This window comes from Ammospiza nelsoni, chromosome 11 (genome assembly GCF_027579445.1).
Source record: "Ammospiza nelsoni isolate bAmmNel1 chromosome 11, bAmmNel1.pri, whole genome shotgun sequence".
In the NCBI taxonomy this organism is placed as follows: Eukaryota; Metazoa; Chordata; class Aves; order Passeriformes; family Passerellidae; genus Ammospiza; species Ammospiza nelsoni.
This window is the reverse complement of record NC_080643.1, coordinates 11,217,856-11,243,682: the sequence shown is the minus strand read 5'-3', so window position 1 is coordinate 11,243,682 and position 25,827 is coordinate 11,217,856. Positions and strand designations below refer to the sequence as shown.

General features: G+C 41.6%; 1 protein-coding gene across 1 annotated transcript in view; it reads right to left on the bottom strand.

Annotated features, from left to right (window-relative positions):
- Positions 1–792: 792 nt before the first annotated feature.
- KBTBD12 (kelch repeat and BTB domain containing 12) overlaps positions 793–25,827 on the bottom strand; it is a 39,585-nt gene continuing 14,550 nt past the window's right edge. The window contains exons 4-6 of the mRNA XM_059480467.1: positions 25,143–25,293; positions 14,491–14,688; positions 793–2,276 (exon numbers count right to left, since the gene is read on the bottom strand). Coding sequence (XP_059336450.1) covers positions 2,107–2,276; positions 14,491–14,688; positions 25,143–25,293 — 519 coding nt within the window. The 3' untranslated portion in view covers positions 793–2,106. The remainder of the gene's footprint in view (positions 2,277–14,490; positions 14,689–25,142; positions 25,294–25,827) is intronic.

Below are 25,827 nucleotides of genomic sequence, written 5' to 3'. Positions count from 1 at the left end.
TGCTTCCAGCTGCCTTAAGAGCCTTGTAGAGAAATGAAAACAAAATTATTTCACAGTAACAACAAAAGTCAACGAATTTCCAGTATTGGATGGTTTTTGATTGGAAGAACTTTCTACTGATTTCATTTAAAAACTTATTAAAGCAGAGTTTGCCTTCTTGATCTTACACCTACAACTGCACTTGATGACCAGAGGGGTTGAGATTTTAGCAACTGGTCACTGATTTGCACTGCTCAAGTTCATGGTTGTCACTACTCTGTTCTAGGCAGTTGATAACCTATATAAGCAATGGAAAGAAAAAGAGGATTGCTGAATAATACAGAAATTATGCAAACACAAGAGTACATATTTAGGCTGTGGCACACATTCTGCTTGGGAAATGCAATGGAAGACAAGCAATTAGATGTAAGGCTCATGGATTTACTCTTTTTCTATGTGTTTTCCTTAATTTCTTCCCCTCAAATCCCTTCTTGTCTGAGCATTCCTCAGTGTCCTACAAGAGTTATCAGGGAAAATTAGTCCTCTTCCTCTTAAAGTTTTTATATGACAGCTTAATATTCCCACTGGATATTTATAGAATAATTAATGAATAACACAAGTTGAAATTGGGAAAGGGCTTTTGGATCATCCTCTCCATCTTTCTCTGCCATAAGCAGAGCACTGCAGTCAGAAAAGCAACAAAGAGAGCTGGCATTCTTGCAGCCTAAAACATGATTGAAAGAGAAAATTGAGATGCTCTTAAACAGAAATACTGGAAGTAACTCTGGGTAAACTATCTGATGCACTCCCTCATTTCTTTGCTTTTTTTTTTTTTTTTTGTTTTTGTTCCACTTTTGTTGCTGCTTTTGTAGTTATCAAAAGCCACTTCTTGCTGGCAATGATTATTCTCACACAATATCATAGTTTAGTCTTATGTTTGCCTCTGACATGCAGTCTGCATTGCAGCATCTTCCATTTACAGCTGTGGCCCAAGAGCACCATGAGATTTCCAGTTCTCGTCTGCAAGAGATACACTGCAAGGCAGGCACCAGAGAACTGAGAATAGTTATTGGTAATTCAAATAGGATAGCAATTTTCACTCTAACCTACTGTCTTCAAGCCCTACAAAGGCTAGCACTGCCTTCAGAAGCACTGTTTGAATTGTTCCTCTTCCCTGTGATTATAGCCAATTCTGTTGGTAGAGAATTAGCCTTATTAGCCTCCATTAAAGCTATTACAGAAACATTTATTGTTTAGCACATCTCTCCTTTCCCTGTAGCTGCAATGCTGATATGCAGATAATAGTGGTCTCATTTATTACTTTTTAGTTGGCATTCCTTTATCCATCTCTCAAGGGAAGTTTCCTAACTGAGCTCCAAGATCCTGGTCATACCAGGCTTTGTAATAAATAGGATTTATGTGAAAATTTAACATCTTTCTTGTCTTTGCTAGAGACTGCCTACCAACCCTACTGAAAGGCTCATTTGTGATTTGTTGCCAAAGGATTAATTTTCTACCAGCACAGGTTCAGGTCTATTAGCAAAGACAGGATGTCTTGACTGTTGTGTCTGTGCCTTAGATAGTGTTTGCAGGAGCTGGTGTTCTTGGCTAATGGACCTTGGCTAATGGGATTTTGTTTCAAACAAAGGCTTTTCTATGTTTTACCTTTGCATCAGTCAATTACAGTCTGGCACTTGTTTCTCATCAGCTGACTTACTCTATTTCTTAGCTTCCTGGGGATGAACAGCAAAGGAGGGATTTCCCTGGCTGGAGCTTTCTGCCATGTGTCTGCTGTGAGCTGAGCCCTGGCTGCCACTGTGCCTGTCAGGCAGAGTCCCAGCAGCTCAGGCTTCACCCAGCACTGGAGCTTGCACAGCCAGACTGAAGATGCAGAGGCACACACAAGGGCTGGACAACCTTGCCTTTCAAGCACAGAAGTGCAGAGCACCAGAACTATCAAATTAAGCATCATCAGAGAAGCACAGCTCAAAGGCAATTACGTCCTTAAGCATGCGTTGCCCTTCCCTCTGTGTGGGACCCAGCTGTGATCCAGAGCCAGTGCAGCATTTTTCTCCCCAAATTCTTCGGTATCTGCAGAATCTGGAAGTGCTGAGAGCCCCATGAGTTCTATTGGTCCACTAAATCTGGAGGAGGAGGGATGAGGTCCCGTGGGTTCAGCCGGGCCACAAGGCACACGTCGTAGCTGTCGTGCATGAGGACGTTGGTGGCCACCACGTTCCACTGGTTCTCCCACGTGTCCAGCTCCAGGATCTCCTTGGAGATCACTTCATGACGAGCTGAAAAACAAAGGCAACAGCAGCAGGGAGCAAGTCAAACAGGATCCAAGAGGTTTGGGCAGTTGTTATTATGACCCTTCTGAAAGGGGAAATAAAAAGGTAATTTCTGTGGTACTGACACTGTCAACAAACAGCAAATTAAAAAGTTCAGATGGAAATCTCCACAGTGCAGTCAGTCTTCACACTCTGGGTGCCAGGTGCAGAGACAAAAGCACCAAGTGCTTCATCATTGTACAAGTATGCAGGTGGCAGTTTATCCTGCAGTCAATTGTCAGATGCTCATCTTTTAGAGCCAGAGTGTTGCCTCTTGTTCACAAGCATGCCTGCATGCAGTGTGTTCTTTTCTTGGCCCCAGCCAAGATGCAATTCTCAGGCTGCAGGAAGCACTCCAATACTATGGCTTTTCTTGGGTGCACAGTCTGAACATCCTGTGATTTAGGGAGAAACAAAGACAGAAAGAGCCCCCAAGGCTCTAGATGCACTTTAGATGTTCTGAAATGCTGAGGAATTTGTCATGGACAGGCAGGTTAGAAGAATGTCATTAAATCACAGCCAACCTCCAGACAATAAGCTTTTTACAAAGACAAACAAAACATAAAGGAATCACCATGAGGCAGAGAACCAGCAGTGCTATATCAAAATTCTTACAAGACTACAAATCCTTCCTTTGCTAACAACAGTCCTGAGCTCTGCAACAATTGTTACTCAAAGCCAATCTTATGTAAAAATAAAACCATCTTTCATTTCTGCTCACTTTTTCTTTTCATCTTAAAGTTGCTTTCTCACAGCAAGTAACTTTAGCCTAAGTTTTCCTTACTTTGAGCTGAGGACATGCACGTGCTTTGCTGTCAGATGAGCCTCAGAAGAGATGCTTTAAAAGCCAGGTCTCAGACTTCCAAGGACAGACACTTTGCAGGTACCAGGGCAAGAACCATCACAGCAAGAAACATTGAATACTCAATGCTGTTTTATTGAGTCTTAAGAGACTGGTAACAGGATAAAATTTACAGGCTCCAGAGTGAGATTCCCATTCAGCTATCCCTTATAGGAATTTTTTAATACAAACAAACCTCCAGCAACAGCCCCATCTCATATCTACCTCATGGTTTGGGCACTGCCCTTATGTGTAACTGACGCTGAAGGATTGAAGAAGGGCAAAAGAATGAAAGCAGAAGAGCACCCAGAGACACAGATTGTTCCTCACGTTGGAAACAGACCACATATTTCTCCAGGGGACGGCAGCTCTGGGGGTTGAGTACAAAATTGGTGTTGATGTTATAATGATGCAGTGTGGTGGGATTCAAAATACCCCCCCAGGCTCCCCTGCAAGGAGGAGCTTTGGGATGTGGGGAGGTCAGATGGAAACAAGGCTTCTCCTCCCAGAATTGGCTCCCTTGCTGAGTGGGTACAGGACAGTTCTGTTTTCAGCAGGTTCTGAACATGCACGAGATCTGTGGATGTTGCACAAGTTTTGTGGACATTTCTGCACATTTTTGTCATGCTTATCTAAGGAATCCACTCACCATCACCTTCTTTCATCTGGATACAGGAGGGCAGCACAGCGTTTCTACCCCCGCTTCCACAACTTGTTCTCATTTCCCCCCATAATTTATTGTGGTGTAATTTTTGTTGGTCCAAAGCCAGACCTCTGGGACTCTCATAGATCTCCACAAGCCTACTCTCCAGGAGCTTTGAGCAAGATTGCAGGATACAGTCTCATCTGAACAGTCTTTGTTCCATTCCTTTTTGTGAAACAGGTTATGATGGATTGCTTATTGAACCTGGACTTTATAGGAGGAAAATAATACATTGGAAGTCTGCAGCCATTCAAGACAGAAGACAGCAAACTGCTAAAAAAGCCATGTGTGAAGAGAGAAGACACAACTGAAAAAGATCAAACAAATAACATGTGCCACTACCAGCAAACTCCTGTGTGACCCTGCAAGAGTGAAGAGGTTTTTCCTGAGGCAAATGCAGGAACACAGACCAAAGCTGTGGCACGGGAGGCTCCTGTCTCTGTGGTTTTTTATTAGATCATCTCTTTTATGCAATAAATTTTTATGCCTGGATTTTCTTTGGCATGCACGATGACAAAAATGAGACAAACACAGGAAAAATAATCAAATGCTGGAACCAAGACATTCTGTGAGTGATTGCAACACTTCAGAAAAAGAATTCATAATTAAAAGATCAAAGGCAGGTTCAGCAGCCCTTCCTTACAAGCCTTGCTGTGTTTTTTCCTGACCTGGGTGACTCTCAACCTTTATGTCCCTTGTTTCCCTTTTTCTGTGGGATCTTCTGACTGGTTTTGTTCCACATTAGAAATTCTGCTTTGCAGCACAAGCAGTGTTAGTTAACTGTTAACCCTTGGGAGATAAAAAGAGTCAAGGGAAGCAATAACTTCTCTAGTTTTATCTTGTTTAAAGGAAATTAAGCAGCACCCTTTAGATGAGAAAGTTCATGTGAGGCAAAGCACTGCTCAAAATAGTCATACTTCAGAAAAAAAAATTACACCTTTTCTAAAAGAGAAATTAGTTGAAAACCTTCAGTTCTCAAGCCTTCTTTTAATCTTATTTTTTCTTGGTAAAAACAACAGAAAAAGTGGTGCTTTCCAAAGAGAATAGCACCTTTGATTCCAGGCTATAATGCTGGATTTGGGCTTTAATCCCAATAACAGCTCGAAGGTACAAGTCATTACTGATTCTTCTTCATTGATTTGCCTTATTTAATTGCAATTTTAAAAAGGCAAGGTCATAGAAGATTATTCTGCTCACAGGAGAATCATATGACACCTGCAGAATGATATTGGCTGTATTGCAGAGATCACCTTCCTAAAAAGCCACCCCACACAACTCTCTGTCCTCATTGCATTATTCTGCCTCACCAGACAACCACCTTCCCTAATGAAAGGGTTTCACTCATTTCTACAGAATGAGGCATTGTTTTTCTGCATGTTCTTGTTTAAGAAGTTAAAGTTTTAAAGAAACTTTCTTACCCTGTGTTTTTCTGCACAGGATTTAAACCACTTTAGATTAGAATTATTCCAATTGTACAAACCTATGCCTGATGCAGATCCTTTTCTAGCAGTAAAACAGTGATTTATTCATATTCAGGAAAGAAAGAGGCTAAACCAGCAAAGGGATCATTAATCCCAGTGTAACTTAATCCCCACCAGAAATGGTGGGGTGTTAAAAAGACTCAGAACTCTTTTGGTACAGTTTTGCCTTCTTGATGTACAAGTCCAGACTGCAGGTTAACAGTGACCCTAGAAATCCATCTCTTCCCAGTGCAAGACTTAAATTACACCTGAAAATGTTCTATTTAGGAGAGTTAAAACTGTATTTTATATATGCAAATACAGTAGTCAAAGCAAAATTAGTTTTAAGATTAACTTTTATATTCTGGTCTGCAAACAAAACACTTTTTCACATCAAATTTTTCTTTGAATGTGCAGAAAGGAAAAGAACACAAATATTAATTTTCAGTAAGTGATTGCCTGCTTTCCATATACACAATCATGTTTTTTCTTGGAAAGGTTTGTGACTCACTCCCCAAATATGGCCAGACTTCACTTTATGCCATAAGTTTTTTCATGCCATTTGAATCAGGATTGAACATAAATCAGGATGAACAATTCTTGGAAAGACACACAGTATGACTGCAGGCAACATAAATATTTCATTTGCTTTTTCATCTGTTTTGTTGTTGGTGGTTTTTTGTTTTGCTTTTTGGATTTTTTTGCTTTGTTGGGTTTTGTATCTTTGTAGGTGTTTTGATGGACTTTTTTTTTTTTACCACGTTACAATTCTGATTTGGAGGCTCGGAATGAAGGAACAACTTCCCATATTACATTAGTATTTATTACCATCCTTTTTGGACCTTTCTTTCTCATTTGTAACTGAAAATTCAGGTACAATTGTCAGGTTTTCAGTTGAGGGAGGGAGATGTAGAAGAATTAAGCAATATGCTTAGCAGGTAGAAAATCCATACTCCATCCAGGACTACTAACCACACATCAATTACACTTGTAAGCCAAGATAAATAAATCCTTTCTGCTGTAGCCTGCTCATTGTCCAGAGGATTGAACTTTAAAAAAAAAATCATTCTGAATTTCCATTCACTGGAGGGAAATCTATGGCAAGTTTGCTGAAATGTGGTTGATATTTCATTGTTTCTTGCAGAAGCCCATTGACATCAGCTGGGAGGTTTTGGGAGGTTTGCTCCAGCACAGGAATGAGGAAGCAGAGTGGTGGAAACAGTGAGAGCAGGTGCCAAGCCACAACTCATGGTGCCTCTGCATCAGTGCAGAGCAGAAAAAAAAAAAAGAGTATTCTGGGACAAGTTCACCTGCCTTCTAGCAGTGACAGAGCCACACTGACACACTGTTAGATGGCCAGCAGCACCTCAGCAACTTTAGCCAGAGCAGGGCCACCTCGTGTGCTGGGAAAAGCCTCAGTCTGTCCTTGAGGACATTCTCACACAGGCCACTTGTCTGAGCTCCTCCTGATGCTGGTTCTCAGGCTGATACAACCTTTTGTCCTTTCCAGTTTGAAGGCTTCTAATATGTTCTCTATTCTTTTGCCATAGATCAATTTATATAAATAAATTTTATAAAAAAGACATGTAGCAGTTGGACTGCTGTCTGCTCTGCTCTTGTCATGGAAAAAAGCACCTGAATATCACAAGGTGCTTGCCAATTCAACAGTCCTTGAAATATTTACTCAGGTGTTTCTTTCACTTGTCTGCCCAGTTCTTGTCACCAAACAGCCAACCAGAACTGCCTTGGAGCAGTTCAGCCTCCACTGCTGGTTTGTACCTGTTTTTTCATGCCATTATCTGCACCAGAGAATGATTTCAAGCACATGGGACTAGCCTCTGCTACTTATCTTCCTCACCACTAATAGCTGCTTCCATAATTACATGAGGTGGAGTTAGGTGACCTGGGAATTCATATTTGTGTGGCAATGGGATAGAAGTGCATTTAGATCATTACTACCAGATGTCCTGGCTCCTCATTTGCAGTAGGAAAAATAATAAGTTCACCGAGTCTGTGGCCTTCAATCCCATTTGTGTGTGTGAGCTGCTCCCTATCTCCACCAGGGAGACACAAGCAGCACCCTCAGGAGGTCAGGGCCATCCATCATCTGTGCCTGTGGGCAGGAGCAGGCAGAGAATCCACAGCTTGGCTGGGCTGTTTGAGGCTGGCCAGGTGAAGTGCCCAGGCAGTGTGTCCCACCAGACACACCCAAAGCTGGGAGGAAGGCGGGGGCTTCAATTTACCACTGTGCACCTTGCTGTTTCCCCAGCACCTGCATGGAGTAAGGTAAGCTATTCATTCTCATAAACAGGTCCTCCCTCATCCTGATCTGCTGTGCAATTCTTCAGGACCATAGATTCAAGAGCCACCCATTCACTCACAAATCAATGGAGACGAAAATTAAATATATATATATATATAAAGAATGGGCTGGTCTACAGAAGGGAGTTCCTAATTCAGTTGCTTATCCTTGGGACTGACCCAGCTGCTTAAGCTTTTAAAATCTTTCCAGATTTTGCCTCCTCTTCATGGCCAAGGCCTCTTTCAGGCACAGTCTCACAAGCAGGTGATAGCAGGATCACAGGTTACTGAGGCAGCAATATGAATGAATGCAATATGAACTTATATGGGTAAAAACAGCAAATCAGAGTAAGAACTATTTGGCTCAGCCCATCCTGAAGTACTGTTCCTAAATGCCTTACGATAGGTTCATATATAATTTATAGAAGATATAAAACATGTTTAGACTGTGCACGACAGTTTTGAACACAGTTGATGTCACACATGGCTACAAGCCATGTTTCTAAACAACCTATTGACCTATTCAGCAATTAATTAAAATGCATTAAAATATCTATTAATCATTCATTAACCCTTTATAAACAATAAATGAGCCTCAGTAAGAAGCAGGACTGAATAGCTAATACCACTTCCAGAGAGTGAGAAGGTCAAATTTAGATGTGAAATGAGCAGGTGCTGCTGCCCAGCAATTCCCCTGACCTGATTTGGCCTCATTTATGGCAGCACATTTCCAGCTAATGAGCAGGGTAGAGGAGCAGCTCTCCCTGGGCAGGCAGCATTTCAGGGGTCTCTCCCAGTGCCAGCAGCTCATGCTGGTGCTGGGGGAGGATTTGGTGAAAGGTCAAGCTGCATTTTTTGGGGTGGATGTGGCTTGTGAGCTGCAGAGCCATGGCAGCGCCTGCAGCCCTGAGCAGAGCAAAATGCAAGGGCTCTGAATCCCTTCCATTGGTGGGAATATTTATTCTAATGGCAACAACTGTGGGCAGGAGAACTTTAATTATTCATCTGTGCACACTAAATTTTAACAGAGGGAAACAAACAGTGCTGCAGATAAGCAGCCCGGGGTTTGAAACTCTGCTTTATTTAGCTGGGAACATGGGAAGGTGCTGGAGAACCAAGTTTTGTTCCAATCTCTCAACCCCCAAGCTTCACAAGTGCAGTATTTACTGTGCCAGACTCCTTAATATGTCTATATTTAATTCCAGTAATGTTCCATAACCACTATAATAAAAAACAAGCACTAGAATGATTCTCCATCTAAATCACATAATGGAGGAGACTAAGGGGAACAGCTTCCATGGGAGATTAGTCAAAATAAATAACTATTAAGTTAGTCAGCTATTAGGAGTGGGCAGCGTGGAGATAAAAACTCATTAGCTCAGCTGGAATATAGTAATTACTACACAGTTCTGCACTGCTGCAAGCAGAGCTGCTTCTATTCCAATGCATGGATTGCAGATTATGTAAATGAGGAAGAATAGACTAGAAAATTAATCCACTGTAAATTTTTGTTTTGTTTATAAGAATCAAAATTAACACAAGTAGCAGGACTCTGTATCACTGTCACCTATCCTGGGTAACAGTTGCAAGCACAAAATAATTTAGGTTCTTGCATGTCCATTTCACAGATATTTCTTCCCTTCTTTCTTTCTCTGGCAGTAACAATATTCAAGAGAAAAATTTATTTCTACTTGATATGAGTAAGTAAATAACAAAACTGGATTAAGCAGCTCTGGTACCATATAAAACTACACACATTACAGAAAATTTCAACATACATGTTAGGGAAGTACATTCTCCTCCTCTGCCCTAAGCTACACAGGAGGGAGATGGCAAAACTGCCAGTTCAGAGACAGCTCCACAAAAAGCCCCATTACCTGATGAAATTATGAGACCTTTTAGGGGATATGTGCTGCTAAGAGCAGATCTATTAAACATTTCATAATTTGCATTGGGGTGCTTGTACCTGTACTTTGCACATCAGCTGATGTCACATGGATGACAGTATCACAGTAGAAGTGGCATTTTAATTAACATCATAGAATCATTTAGGTTGGAAAAGGCCTCTAAGATCACCAAGTCCGACCATTAACTCAGCACTGCCAGGCTACCCCTAACTCACGTCCCAACTACATGTGGCTTTTAAACACCTCTCGGGATGGTGAGTCCACCACTGACCTAGACAGCCCATTCCGGTGCTTGGCAGTGCTTTAGATGAAGAAATTTTCCTTAATATCCAATCTAAACCTGCCCAGGTGTAACTTGAGGCTGCTTCCTCTCTTGTCCTGTCACTTGTTACACCTGGGAGAAGAGACTGACCCCACCTGGCTACAATCTCTTTCAGGTGCTGTAGAGCCATAAGGTCCCCCTGAGCCTCCTTTTCTCCAGGCTAAACACCCCAGCCAGTCCCAAGGAGGTTTGTGCTCCAGCCCCTTCGCAGCTCCCTTGCCCTTCTCTGGACACACTCCAGCCCCTCAATGTCTTTGTGTAGTGAGGGGCCCAAAACTGATCCCAGGATTTGAGCTGTGGCCTCAGCAGTGCCCAGAACAGGGACAATCACTGTCCTGGTCCTGCTGGCCACACTGTCACTGATACTGCCAGGATGCGTTGACTTAAAAAACCCAAAAAACAAACCAACAACTCAGCTCTGGATTTCAGTTTCCAGACAGCTGGACCAACACCTATAGCCTGAAACTAAAGCTACAATCCCCAGCCACCAGATACAGGCTACAAGTGACAATGACTGCAGATGACATAGTCCCAGTAAGCAGGCACACACACACCTTTTCTTTCATTACTTTCACCAGAAAAACATTTATAATGCTCAGAAGCAGTCAAAAAGAAAGAACCTGATCTGGCAGGCATTTTATAAGGGTGTAATCCTGCATACCTGAAGAGCTGCTCCCCCTCCATCAGGGAGCCACACTAATGAGGCTGCTTCTGCTGGGCACAGGCTGATGTCAGTAGCTGTCAACCTGTGCAGCCTGACAGGTTTTTGTTCAATGAAAAGAAAATAAAACACATCAACAAGAGCACTGTACAGTCAGGCTGCAAAAGCTGGTTTAAAATCCACAGTTACAGCAGGAAATGTGGCAGTGTTTCAGCAGAAATCTGACTGGCTGTTGCACACTGAGCCCTGCTGAGTATTCATACTTGGGGTAGTGCTTTCACCCTGTGCTGAATTATAAACCAATGGGAAAAAATTAAACATGTGTGATTATCTTGATGAGTGCTACAACAGTGCTAGAAAATGACATTTGTGACAAAAGCTTCATGAGCTGGAGCAGAGACATGCAGGTTAATGGCTCCTGTTTACCATGGACGTTTTAGTAGAATATGAGCTAATTTATATAAACAACTGGACAACAGATGAAGTTTTGCAAGTCTCACTAAGGAGGAGACAGATTCAAAACAAGAAGTGTGTTTTTTGGGTACTTATGACTGTAAAAACATACAAATTAATCAGCTAGTGATAACAATACAGAGGTCTCAGATGTTTGCACCATCAAACCAGACACCAAGTTCTGGATGTCTTTGCCCTAGGTAAGCCAAGTTAGAATCCCTCACATCCTGATTTAAACCTGAAGCTTTAAAAGAAGGAGAGCTCCTCTGAATTCTGAATTTCTTTCTGCTCCTTCAGAGCAGATATAAAGCACCAAGGATCTGAATCTCCCTCTGAAGTGTCTGTGGTTCTCCATCTGCTGCAGGGAGCCCAGGGTTACCAAGTGTAGGCACTGCAGAGAAGTGTCTGAGCTTCAGCTGAATTAATCCCCTCTCCTCTTCCATGGCCAGCTTTGAGCAAGCTTCTAACCTGAGCAAGCCTCAGCAGGGGAAACCTTACAAGCATTACCAACATATCTCAACATTGAAAAATATTCCTGGCAGTTCAGAGGGAATTTGAACACACTTTGGAGTTCACTTATCTTCTAGAAGGACTCCCATTGCTACTGTCATCCAGCCAAGCTGACTTCCCTCTTGAGTAGCTGCAGTTTTTCTTCCTTTTCTCCTGGGGATGATGTTAGGGCTGCACCATTTGTCTTCCCTTCAGGCAGACAAGGACTTGTGACAGGCAATACATATGGAATGGGAATCCTGCCATCACAAAACTTCAGTTGTCACATGGGACTCAGAGAAGATGGTAGGTGAGCAGTACTTATCCTTTCTTCCAAATTTAGGGCCCTTTAAGCAGTTAACAACTGCTTTTCAGCTTTGGCTACAGCATCTCTGGGCTCTAATGATCCACTTAGGTCTGTACACAGGCAGGAAGGCATAGAGAGCATGACACATACCAGTCAAAAATTAACATGAAACAATGTCTTTACCAGGTCAACTTCCTGCTGGATCAAGAGTGGGTTTAAGCAAATGCAAAGGCAAGTGAAGGCTGAAGAGATTAGGACAGATCTATACTATACAGGGGGTTAGTTTCAGCCCTATAGGCTAAGACTTCAATTGCAGCAGTGATTTTGGCTTATTTTCCTTTTTTTTTTCTTTGCTGTGCTTATTCTTGAATGATCACAGCAGTCTTTTGGCATTCAGCAGGCAGAAAACCCAATGACTACAGCTGTGCTTCCAGCTTGTTCCAAGAACTCCAACTGGATGAAAATAAATTACAATGTTTTGTAAAACTGGAATATCCTCTTTCAGTCACATCCCTCACAAAAACCAAAGTGACATGCCAAGAAGCCCAAAGACCAAAACCAAACAAACACATCCTAAAATAATACTATCTTCTACTAAAGCAGCAGAAGCACATGCTGTTCTGTACCTTGAGGCTGCTGAGCAGCTGTAATTGTGAAAGTGCAGGGTCAAGGCACCCTCTCCAAGCTCCCATGTGGCAGTAATAACCCTCCCTCACTCCAAAGGGTAATAAACCTCTCTTCATCAGGCAAGAACCCTTTCCAGCATGCAGAGAGCATGTGGCCAGGGAGAGAGACCAGCCAGGTGACACCTCCACCCTCAGCTCACGGCCTCTGCCCATCCTTGTCCTGATGATGGAGCCAGAAGCTGTTATTGTTGTGACCACTTAGAAAGCCCTTTTCCTGTACTAACTTGCAAGTCACATTAATCAGCCTGTATTTAAGGCACAGGTTCCTCTCAGCTCCTAAACTATGTGGTTACACTTGATTTGACAGTGAGACTCTTATTTTGGCTGCCTTGTTAATGACTGCCTAACAGCACAACTGCACACCACTTCTTTACTGGTGCACAGAATGCACATGTAGGGGGTCAGAATTCAGGTTGCACAGGTAACTGCAAAACTGGCATTTTGTAACTTTGACTTCTTGTTTTCCAATTTAAATAGCACTATTAGTACAAAGGAGTTCTATACATAATGATACAGAATGCAATTGTAGAGGAGGAATCAGGACCCCATTGAGCTGGCATTATACAAATATACAAAAGACAGCCTTCTTGAAATCCACAGGAGGACTTTCAGCCTCTCCCAGAACAACCACTCTTTATACATGACTCAGTGACAGAACGTGGTGGCATTGTACAGAAAGTGTTTTTTATGGCTCTGAAGTTACACTAGTCAGAAAATCTCATATTAATCTGTTAGTCATCTGGAAAAAAATTGCTTCATTTTTCACCTGTTAATGATCATAGTCATCAAATTGTTTAGGGTGAAAAAGACCTTTAAGATCATCCAGTCCAACCATTAACACAGCACTGCCAAGCCCACCGCTAAACCACGTACCCGAGCTCCTCATCTACACATCTTTTATCTCCCTCCAGGGATGGTGACTCAACCACTTCCCATGATTAGCCTTTTGAAATTCTTACCCACTAACTTTAGGCTCTTTCATAATGTTGCTGAGAAAAAAAAAACACAACTAGAATGGCACAAGATTTGCTATGGAAACACGGTAATTTGTGATAAGCAAAATTTCTCTGACGTCACAGAACTTCCATCAGAGATGACATGGAACGCGCCAAACAATTCTTTTCAGGAAGCAGCTTCCTCAAACAGCAGCAAATGAAAGCAGAAGGCAAGTTGTGAACTAGCTGATGAAAATCATAATTCTAAAATAACAGCATCTTTAAGTTTAGACATTGTTGTACAAGTAAAACTGTAATGAGAAGGACAGGTCTCCCAGTGATACCACCATTCCTGATCAACAGTGAGGCTGACATGATATTTATTAGCACTGGATAACTGCTATTGCTATCTGTGCTATTGCTTTCTCCTAGAAAGGAATTTGGGGTGGCAGCTGTATGTAGCAGAATCGTTTAAGTGTGCTTGTTTTGCAATCCTTTGCATTTATAATGAAAAAAAAATAGGTTATGTGCACTGGAGATCTAGATAAAGCTAAGCAAAGTTGGAAGAAAGAAGACTTAAAAGCAGAAAGGTGTCCCTGGGGCTAAGATTATTTAAAATCACCAGACCTAGACCTTCAGTCTTTTTGTATCCCAGGGCCCTCATTAAGTACACAAGCTTTTTCAACATTGATTACAAAAAGCATGTAAGTAAGCAGGCAGAGTGAGATAGCATGGCTAAGGACTGATGGACAGGGCCCTAATCTTCAACAAATATGCCCAAGTTCTCTGATGTCCATAAAACACTAAGCTCCTCATTTCTGTAACTCTAAATATAAATCCAGAATAATTCTGCTGAGGTTTTAGATTCGGACAGGTTTAGAAACAGATCACAAACATCCTTAAATTTTTGTGTTTTGTTAAGGAAAACAGCCAAAGCCAAACATTCAGAACCCAATTCATATTGACATTAGGAGCTGGCAGTCCAAAGGGCAGAATCAGGTCTGTGACTCCAGGGCATGCCAGTGCCACCTGATAGGGCTGATCACTCACCAGGGCAGTCTGTGCCCAGTGGAACTGATTGTAACTCCACAGAGCATGCTGGACTCATTTTAGTACCTGCTCCATGAAATCCTCCACAGAGGTACAGCTTCCCCTCCACGCAGCCTGCACTGGTGGAGTTGGTTCGTAAGGAGAGGAGGGGAGAAGGCAGAGGGGCTCCATTCCTCCAAAAGTCTCCATCAGGGTTGTAAATCTCCACTGCATCAAGGCATTTCCGTGTCTGTCCTCTGTCATAACCAAGGCACCCAATTCCTCCTGCAAAAGATACAAAGGTGAAATGTAACAGTCCCACGTTCTGCTGTGAAATACATTGCTGGCTGCATTCTGCTTGCATCCTCTCATTTCCCACTCTTTCCTCTTTGCAGCTTCAGAAGTTTGTGAGAGAACACAAATCAGGAGCTACAGCACCTTATCCACAGACACCAAAGCAAGATCCCCTCTGAAGTCTCATATCAAAGGAAGGACAAGCAGAATGCCTTCAAAACACAAAGGTATTTTGTTCTATTTTCTTCCCATATGGTAGAAATTGTCATAATTATTTGTTCTATTTGCTGGACAAATTGCAATGGATGAAAACCTATTTTTCAAATACTGTTGCTGGATTTGACCCTCACACATTACTAGCAATTATTTGCATTTTTTGGTGAGTTTTCTTCAATATTATACCTATCTCTTATGCTAAATTACACTTATTTCTTAAAGCAAATAAAATTCCTGTAACAAACCCATTCAACACACAGGAGAGCCAGCTGAGTTATTAGCAACAAGCCCTACTGTTGAGTGGCTAATTAAGGTGCTTGAAGGCAGTATGCAGGATTGAAACAGATCCCAGTTTCCTTTTGCTGGGACAGCCTGCAGGTGTACCTGAGATCCCCATGCACACTGGAAACAGTGGCAGTACTTTGCAAGCTCTGCCTTTCCAAATCCCTTCCAGTGATCAAATCCACATTTTGAATTTGCAGCCTTTGGTTCCCAGGAATTAATATGCTGACATCCTCCCCATGCAGGTTTTCCATCTGTGCCAATGGACACAATACCCTGTAATGAGCACTGATGGAGTTCTTTTGTGCATGTGTGTGCTTGTGGCTACTTTTAAACATGAAATGGCTGCAATAGGCAAGCCATTTCCACATGGAGGCTGGCATTCCAGATACACGTGTGGGGCTGCTCAATTGTGCAAATCCAAAATGCATTGTAAGCATGTAATTATGCCTATGCAAAGGGAAAGGACTGCAAGTGCAACCTGTGCTGGTTCAGCTGCTTTTAAAATACATTGTCCCTAGTGCTGTTTAGCTGGTCTGTCAGAGAAATGAGCCCCTATTGCTCCAAGTTTTACTTGTATATGATTTTCAATCTACCTCTTAAAATGGACTGTGTTATTTTTTAAATCTCTTGTGCATTCTCCAAAAGTGTTTGGAAGAGGAAGCTCCCTATAAATGGGGACTGCAGTGCTCCAAATTTGCTAGCACTCTGTTTCTGATTTGCATTAGCATTTAGAGTCAGGCAAATATAAAAATCAGTTAAACCTGTATCAGAGCAGAAAAATTAGAATGAAATTCAGTGTTCGTTAGCACCAGGAAGTTTTCCTCTGGCTGAAATTAACAGCATTTTATTTTGTTCAATATTTGAAATTGAAAACCTTCATCAAGTTTGGTTTTCATCTCCTTTTCCAGCTCAGGGAACCTTTACTTGCCCCAATACCCGCCAGCAAGGTCCTTGCATTTGGTACTAGATACCCCTTAGTGTGTGCCAACACAGGGCTGGCACTGAAATATGCTGAGTGTTAACATCCTCAATTAAAGCAGCATTTGCTCTGATGGACTCCTCCTCTGAAGCTTGATTCACCTGAGAGCTGAGGTAGAGATTAACTGTGGTCATGGGATTTTGCTAATCATTTCCTTGTCAAAAAGGGAAGCATCACCCTACTGAGCCTTTCTCATGATGGAGGCTCACTGAGCTATTGCTTGGGGTATTTCAGAATTCAGACATTTACTGTATTGCTCTTTACACCAGAAGCATTGTCCTCTCCTGTGCAGCCTTTTCCTCTACTCCTTAATGCCTCATTAGAGAGGTGACACTCTTAGAACAGGACAATAGTCTCCTAAATTTATCAAGAAAAAAATTTAAGAGCTAATAATATTTTTTAAGCTATTTAATTGATTGCTCATCTCATATTGTTTCTGATTGTACAGATCCATTGGCAGATTCATAGAATACAGCATGAAAACAATTTGCCACCAGTTTATGTACAGTCCACAGACTGCAGTGTAATGCAGAGAGATTCTCAAGGCAGTTTTAACTGGGAACCAATAATATTAGAACTCCCCACAGACTAAATTGACCCTTTCAAAATACATCTTTGTGGTGCCAAAGACAGATGGCTGCCGGTTGTCAAGCTAGATATTTTTAAATTAGCCCAGTTGTTACTGTACCCCACTGAAGAATATGCACTCACCCAAAAGAAAAGTCTTCATGTGAAAAATGAAAGAGGTTCTTGTTCAATCAGAGGAATAAATGGCACCAGCTAGGGAATGCATGCAGCATGTCAGAAACCAATAACTCAGCTGATTGCCTTATTATTTCAGGCAGGGAGGGGGAGGTGAACAAAATGGCCCTGAACTTCTTTAGAAGCATAATAGCTGTTTATTTCTTACTGGTTTTTTTATTGCCATTTTCTAAATAGAGTAACTGTGGGGCAAGGTAACTTCAGAAAGAACACAAATAATCAGGTACAAAACTGACAAAGCAGTCAGTGACTTTTTGCAAAAAAACCTCACAACCATTACCTTTTAATGAAGGCATTCAGCTGCCAGTCCAGGGGATCTCCCACCAAATATTTTTCCTGTATAGTTATTAGAAAAGCAGTTTTCCAGGACCTATTGATGCATCTTTTCAAAAATTTCAGAGCTACTACATTTTCAAGCATTTATGAAACCTTCATGGGGTGGTTTAAGCAACTTATATTTAACCTCTGTTAATCCTGTCTTTATCAGAGACAGTCCTGAAGGTACAAAACATTTCCATTTTATTTAAACCCTGCACAGCTATTTCAGCTAAATCCAATTTCATATTCAATTTATAATGGCAAAACTAAGTTCTCAGCAAATAGAAAGGAAGAAGGAAAAACCAGAGGGGAGTAAAATTTAATTTTCAAGCTTAGAAGAAGAGCATTATGGAAAACAAGACATCATGAACTTCAACCTCTTCTCTTAAAGCAATGTTAACACTGCCAGGTTGCTAACAAAGGAACTGAGGATCTCAGACTCTCTAAGCACTGTTTTTCTGTGTTCCCAGATGCAGTAGCTGAGAATTACTCCTGTGAATAAGTATATTTTTCCTCTATGGAAATGGATGTCTCAGGACTCTTTCCAAAGAACTGAATACAAAAACCAACAAAAGTCTCAAATTTAAAACAATTCACATCTACAACTGAGTGGAAGAATCTCACATTAACCAGGCTATTCATAATCTACAATGTATATATATATATATACACAATGTGAGATTTCAAATTGGCAGAAAAAGTCCCCTTGCTGTGTCAGACAGCTCTGGCCCCTTTGTGCTCCATCATTCAACAATTCACATCACCCAGAAGCCACTGGCATCTTCATTCATTTTTATGGAACCATCACAAATGCAAGTGGAGACACAGGGAACTATGGTTAACACCACAAAGATTGTCTTGATCTCAGGTTCTCTGGATAGAGCAGCTGAAAAACTGAGCTGGTGCTCTGCTCCTACAGGAGCCTCTACACAAAATGGGGCTGACATTTAGGGAGCAAAGGCAGGTGCAGAAGAGGGCACAGGGGTTTAGGACATTAGGTTTGTGTTTAACTGATGCTCCTGACCTGTGGGCAAAGGGGTGGGTGGAGGCCCCAGGTGATGCTGCTCAGGGTGATCAAGAGTTGTTGGTGCCCTCAGGGTACTGACAGTGTCACTTTTTATCCTATAACTGAATCCTCAGATCAAAATAGCAAGCAATATGTGCTTTTAGTAGTGCCTCTTTGAATTTTTATCAAAGGAACCTGGGAAATGGGGGAAAAAAAAAAAAAAAAGGAACTCTTCAACAAGCAAATGAAATCCAAGATTTGTCTCCTGTAAAGTAATTCATTATTAAATTGATCTCTGGAATGCACAATGAATTTAATAGTGCTAATCTCTTATGTAACATTTCCCTTCATTACCAGCACTCAAGCTGAGTCCCAGCAGTTCTATTTCTCTCTCATGCTCTGCTAGGCGGGGCAGGATGGCAGAGAAATGAGGGAGCCATAAAGCAGCCCTGGCAGGCACTTCCAAAGGTGAAACCAAGAAGCAATGTCATCCTTTGCTAACCCAGAGCACAGCAGATGAGGTAATGCAGCTTATAGAAGACACGAGGGCATAAGATTGATTAGAAGCAGGGCTGAAAAATCAGATTATTGTCTTCCTAAGCATGGTCAATGTTTCAGTTTAGCTCCTTTTCTCATAAAATGCCTTTTCTGACTTCCTTTGAAAATACTTAAGTGTGTAGAAAGCAGTTTCAATCTCATCTGTCAGACCAATTTCTCTGCCTATTTTTGTTCCTTCCTGCACATGGACACTTTGGTGGCTGTTGCACAGGTACAAAAGCTCAGCATCAGACCCATAAGCTGCTACTTGTCACAAGTCCAAAGCATATTTATAAATAGACATGTTTATTTTAAAAGAAAGTGTTTTTCAAATGCACAGTTAATATTCAAGCATGAAAGCTAAAATGTTTCCTTCCAGCTCCTCCTACACACACTTTCTTTTCCAGAGAGACCCCAAAGTACATATTCAAATACGTATTTTTTGATCAAGATGTTCAGTATTTAATTGAACCTCATTTAACTGTTTAAAACTTCCAAAAGAAGCTTTCAGCAAGAGCCCAGGGGAAAAAACCCAAGTTGTAAGAGGTAGGATGCCAATCTGAGGAGGATAAACAAAAATTCTTTGGTTCCTAAATCTTCCCTAATAAGATTTCTCATCTAAGTCCTTCAATACATTATTATTTATAAAGCAGGAATTATACAGCATAAAAGCAACACATGGTTGAAGCTGCCATAGTGATACAGCTTTTTTTTTTACCACTGACCTGTATTTCAGAGACATTAGTTTTACTGAGTGTGTTTTAACAGAAGCAATGAATATGGCATTCAAATGGATTCATTTGGATAAATTTTCCTGATTTGTACGTCGGCTGTGATAAGTTTTCAGAGAAGTAGCTGGAAAGGATATTTTTTAAAGTGAGAGATTAAAATGCATGACCTTAAATAGAGCCCTCCCATCTGGTTTTCTTCCAAAAGTGTCTCAATTGCCTCTGTCATTAAGAACACAATACTGCTCTTTCTTGGGCTTTCCAACAAATATAGTTATGCTCCTGGGAAAATATGGAGAGAAAGAGCTGAGACCAGTGAAAAGAGATGAATAGGAGAAAGGATTTTGAGCCTTAGGAAATGCTGTTCATTTACTTATGAGGATTATGTATGGTGTATAAATAGATGAGAGTCTCTAGGAACATTGCACAACAAACAGACAATTACAGTGCAGGACTGCTGATTAAAACACACGGTACAGGTTCTTGAACAATGCTATTATTCAGACCAAAAACTCTGATCTACTTCTCATTTTCCTTCCATCAGCTTGACTCTACAATAATTCCATTTAAGTCATTAGGGTTTTACAAGCTGGAGCTGGCAATTAGTCTGGGAAGGGTTTTTGGACAGTGACTGCATACTCTGTGCTGTGCTAATAGAACTTTTCAGAAATTAACACTTCAAAGGCTAAGCATCAGATTCTGATCTGGGTGAGAATAAAGTGATCTTAACACAACTGCCATCAGTAGACTACTTACTACAGATTTCCACCTACATGGATGACAGCAAAAATTAAACTTGTCTATCAAAGAGTCTGCTACTTTACCTTATTCAAAGCTAATATTCCATCAATTCTTTCTGCTTCATATATATGATAGAAATTGCATTTATACATCACAGACATTAGAGAGGATCAACTTTCTCTGCAATGATTTTTCATCTGTGCTCTAGAGTCCCTCAATGTGCTGACACCTGTGCAAGAGATCCTGCTGGAAAGAGCTGACAACCTTACTCTATTTAAGGACTTTGTTTCCAAGACTTGCTTGAAAGAAATCTCTCTCTGCATCACTATGTGCCCAGCTAGAACTCTCTCTTTATTTCATGCTTTTATTCCTGGGAAGCAGGGTGTGGTCCTCCAGGCATACAGAAGATATCTGGCATTTACCTGCTTCAACCTTGCCTCCTTTCCTTCCTCTGCCTCCAGCAGCCCCAGGGGATCTCCTCAGCTGACTGCAGGATGCCCATGGAGATTTGCACCCCAAAAGAAACAAGAATGGTAGGAGAAGTGGGGGGATCCCTGTGGGAATTCAAGCAGTGCCATTTCATGCTTCTGAACAGCCCTTTCACAGAGTGTCCCCTGGCTGGGGCTGTGCAGGAGCCTGTCAGATGTGCAAGTTCTGTGCGCACACACTTCACCATGAGAAACTCCCATTAGGATTAGAGAGCAGAGACCCAACCAAAGCCTCTCTCTCACCTTCAGCACAAAAGCTTAGACATTATCCCTGAGCTATCTCTGAGGCCACTAGATGAGAACAACTTATGACCTATCACAGCTGAGACAGCCACCATACACAGAGTATCCCCACACAAATTAAGAAGGCTTCAACCCACACACAGTAACACCATACCACATCAGAAGCTTCAGGTGTCTGCCCATACAGAGCAACATCAGAGCACTTCAGAAGGCTGCAAGGGTCTGCTCTTTCTTGTTCCTCAGCCCAGACTTTTATCCCCTCCTGTTGATGCCCTGCACCTGTGTGCCCTCTGCTCCCTTTGGTGGTTGGGCAGTGCCCTGGGCACTCCCTGGCTCACTGCTGCCAGTGCTGCTCACCTGCTGCTCATTGGGGATGAGGTGGGGCCAGCCCCACTCCCAGTTACCACAAACTGTGTGCCTACAATGATCCTCTTCAGAATGTGCCTTTTTGCAGAAATCACCCTTGACAGCATCTTTCTAGACTCCCAGAGTACCTGGCACTTCTTATGAAGCAGGGTGATGTCCAAGGGATGCACAGCTTTGGGGTAAAACCACAGTATAGTGGTTTTACCACTCTCATGACAGTTGCTATTCTTTGCTCTGTCACTCTAAATCTCTATTCTTTCCATCCCCATTATCTCCTGAACATCATCTCCATGATCAAGTGCCACATCAGCCAGATTAGGAGCATTTTCACTTCCTCTCAATGCCATGAGCTGCCTGTTCCCCCAGCTGGAGTTTCCATCACAATTGTGTCCAGAGGAGAGCTGGACCCACCTCACAGGCCAGCAGCCTGAGAACTCACAAGGTAACATGAGCCTGTCACCATAGATAAACCATGGAATGATTTTTTTCTTTCTATATGAGGTTTAATTACAGTTGGTGAGTGTGTGTTTACAGCTGCAGATGAGGCCGTGTGCAGTGTCTGCAGAGTAAGATGCCAGTATCATGTCCGTATCACTGTTTCCAGCCAGAGTTCATTTGGAAATTGCTTCATCACTTTGAGAGGTATTGGAAAATGCTTTAATCTCTCCACAGTTTTCAGACTGTGATGGTTAACATTTAGCGACTACATTGTCTTCTTAGTTTTAACATATAAATCTGTTTCCACCCGTACTCTTGCAGGTGGATTTAAACCAGCATATTCAAAGGCAGAATTTGTTGACCAATCATTTTTGGCTCAGACTTGTCTTTCAATTTAAAAATTAGTTGCAATATTGTAATATTGTAAATTTTCTTCCCAAGAAAACAAGACTCATGCAATTATATGTGGTCTCTATCTGCAATTACATTATTTTCTCTACCTTACATATCTTTTGTGCCTGTTGGCCAGTTTCAACTAAATTTTGCAGATTTATGAATGTTAAAGTTTTTACAAGGTTTGTGAAAACTGGCAATGAGGAGATTGTGAAAGCAGCCCAGACCTAGGTCAAAATGTCTTTTCTGCAACTGATATTCCTGCTACCTGATGGTAAATGATCTGTGTCTGCACTTGCTGCAGTTACACCTTGAGTGGGCAGAGCATCAGAAGGGAGGCAGGCTCAGAAATGTAATGGTAAACATAACCCAAGCTCTCTCAAAAATCTGCTGTTGGGAGCAGTGTGTGAGCTTAGTTACCCTTGGTATAAATCACAAGCAAGTTTGTCCATTACAGTGAAATTAGCCCAGGTTTACACTGTTAAAACTGAGAACAACAGTGGCATTATGATTGTTTAGTTAGACTTAGTGGAAGGAGTGAAGGGTCCAATGCAGCAAACTGTAACCTAAGCATTAAGTGCATTGGTTCCCTTAGGAATGGGCTCAAATAAAGACTGCCATGGGAAGGTGTGTGAACCAGCAAAGTGATGGAGACAGAGCAAAACCCTGCTACCAGCTATGTTCAGATCAGATTGTAGGAAAGATTTTCTCTCTCCCACACACAGAGAATTATTTGTACTGACCAGCAGGTAAGAAAGAATTCAAGCTATTCAGTGTTCACCTCCCTGAATACTGCAGCACTGGCTGCTACATATACTGAACCAAGGCTTTTTTATTTTTTAATTAGCAAAGTGCTTCTGAAGGTCCACAAGACCAATATTTACCTCAATGCCATTTAAAGAGGCATTTTTTGGATTTAAGGCTCTGTTTTGTGTTCAATCTGTACATTTCATTACTGTAAGCTTTCACATATGCTTCTTGCTTTGTGAGATTTTGAGGGAAGAAAATGGATGCAGTTTTCCCCATTAGCCACTCCTTTTCCCTGAGCCAGTTTCAGGCTTGCTGGGAAGAAGACTGTCAATTTGTTTTATCACATGCATCCCAAGGCAGCTGCTTATTTTTGCTCCCTGACTCCCTGTGTCATCACAGCCTTCGAGGTCTTGGTCTGGGAGCAGTTCTTAGTGAGACACATGAATGTGCTGTTCTCTTCCAGCTATTCCAGCTGCTGCCCCATTAGAGCACGAGTGTCAGTATAAATAATTACATATATTTAACCTTTTACAAAGCATGAAGCCTTCATGTTTTCAAAGCACCTTTGAACCAGGACAGCCAACACTCTCATTATTTAAGAGCACACTGACATTCTCTATCACTAACCTTTGACAATAATGACCCAACTTTCTGTTTTCAAAACTCACTTTTTCATATGAGCTTCTTTTATCCTTCCTCCTGGTTGTGCCTATGGGCCTCTCTCAAATCACTTAAGAGAAAGAAGTTTCTCTAAAAGAAGACAAATGCAGCATTAAAGCCACTTTCCTCTTCTGCTTCAAAGACACCTTTCCTGCACACCTCCCTTTCTGCATTACGAGCCAGGAACAAACTGCTTTATCCCTGGTATGTAACAACCAAGACAAAGCCAGAACAACCTGATATAGGAGGTATATTATGCTGATAACACTGTATTCTTGTGTTCACTTTGATCAGCTAGTAAGCAGGAGTATTTGAAGCAGAGGGGATTGAAATGTCCTGAGGTGCTGATAGAATTGCTGCTTTCTTCATACCTAAAGCTGCCCATGAGACCATGGGAGCAGGGAAGGGCATGAATCACTCACAGCCCACCTGTAGATTGACTGGATGGACTTTTTTCCTTGCTTCCTCAAGAACTTTCCAGTCATATAGCTATCTACAATAAGATTTTGGGGCAAAAGTTCTTGGGGCAGGTAGGAGATTATTGAACTCATTTGCACAAATTGTAAAACATTTGGTCAAAGTACTGGTTTGAAACAAAAAACCTGAAAGGATTCAATCAAAACTTGACAAAAATAATTTTTTTTTTTAATGCACTGTGTTGAGATAGGTGGAAGAGAGTTCACTGAGTTTTGTCAGGAGACAATGATATTAGTTTTGGGAAACCAAAATTTTCTTTATCCTTATGCCTTTCCTTCAGGATGCTGCATATATTCCTTAGCATTTCACTGCTCACCTGTGAAATGATGCTTCAAGGCTTCTCTACTCACCTTTTAAAATTCCTTATTATTTATGTCACACCCTGACACCCCAAAGAAAAATATCTTTGTTGCACAAATCCAGAACACTACGCATTCACATACTTTAACCTACATAAATAACAGAAGGAAGAAATAATGTGGGGAACAAATAACTTTATAAAAATACTCCCCATTTATCACCAGCTGTGGTCTATGTACAAATCACAAACAGGATGGGACTGCTGGGAACGTGCCTTGAACTGTTTTATTTTCCAGCATCAGTCTCATTACATGGTTATGACAATGGGAAGATGCCAGCAGCTCACATCCCAGGCAGCAGTAATGTTACAACTTACTTCATAAGGTTTTTGACCAATCACACAAGGCAAAGCACACTGACAGTAGTTCTATCCAACCACTATAAGCACACGTACTTTTGGTTAAAATAATGCTTGCTTATTTTGTATACAATACCTGCTTGTAAGCCTGAAAACACAATGCACAGAGCTCCATTTTTAAGCTTAGAACTTCCTAATATCTCACTAGATATACTTTTCTGCAGCTTAGGGAGTTATTCTAGACAAGCAGGAGTTATTCTGGACATTACTCCCCATTCAGTATGAGGTACTTTGCCCTACGGTACGTAACAAAGGGTGAGATATTTCACTTCACAAAGGCAAATTGCTGGAAAGGAGAAAAAGTAATGGTCCTATCTGTTAAAGATCTGTTTCCTCTTACCCAAGACATAAATCTCCCCATTGACCACGGCAGTGCTGAAGCGGTACTTGGAGAACTTCATTGGGGCTCTCTCCACCCATTTGTCTTGGCCCGGGTCGTAGCGAAACGTTCTGTTACTCAATCGATCCGGCTCCTCGTCAGGCAGATCCATCTGCATGAAATATGACAGCCATGTAATAACACAGCATTTGGAGCCCTCCACACATGCCTGCAGGCAGTTAATCACAGCAGACAGCTCGGCAGATAAATAGCACAAACACATCAATTACAGCTGGGGGGGATTGTTCTCCCCAGGGTTTAGCAGCACCCATGGCTGGTGGCTGGGAGTCTGCTGTAGAAGGCAAAGGAATAAGTGGATGTCTCTATCCTGCAGCAAGAGAGCCAAAGATTTGGATCCTAACAATACATTCAGGGTTAGGGTTAAGGTTCCCAGCTCTGGAAGAACATACCCCCTTCCACAAGGCTGCTGTGCAGTCCTAATAAAAATGAGAGAAAACCAGTCTGTCTTTTTTTTCCTGATAAATGTTGAAATCTCTTTCCACTATTACTCAGACTGTACCATGAGTCTCAGTCAGGTACTTTGCTGGCCTTTCTCAGTCATATGTATATGTATATGTATATGTATATGTATATGTATATGTATATGTATATGTATATGTATATGTATATGTATATACATATATAT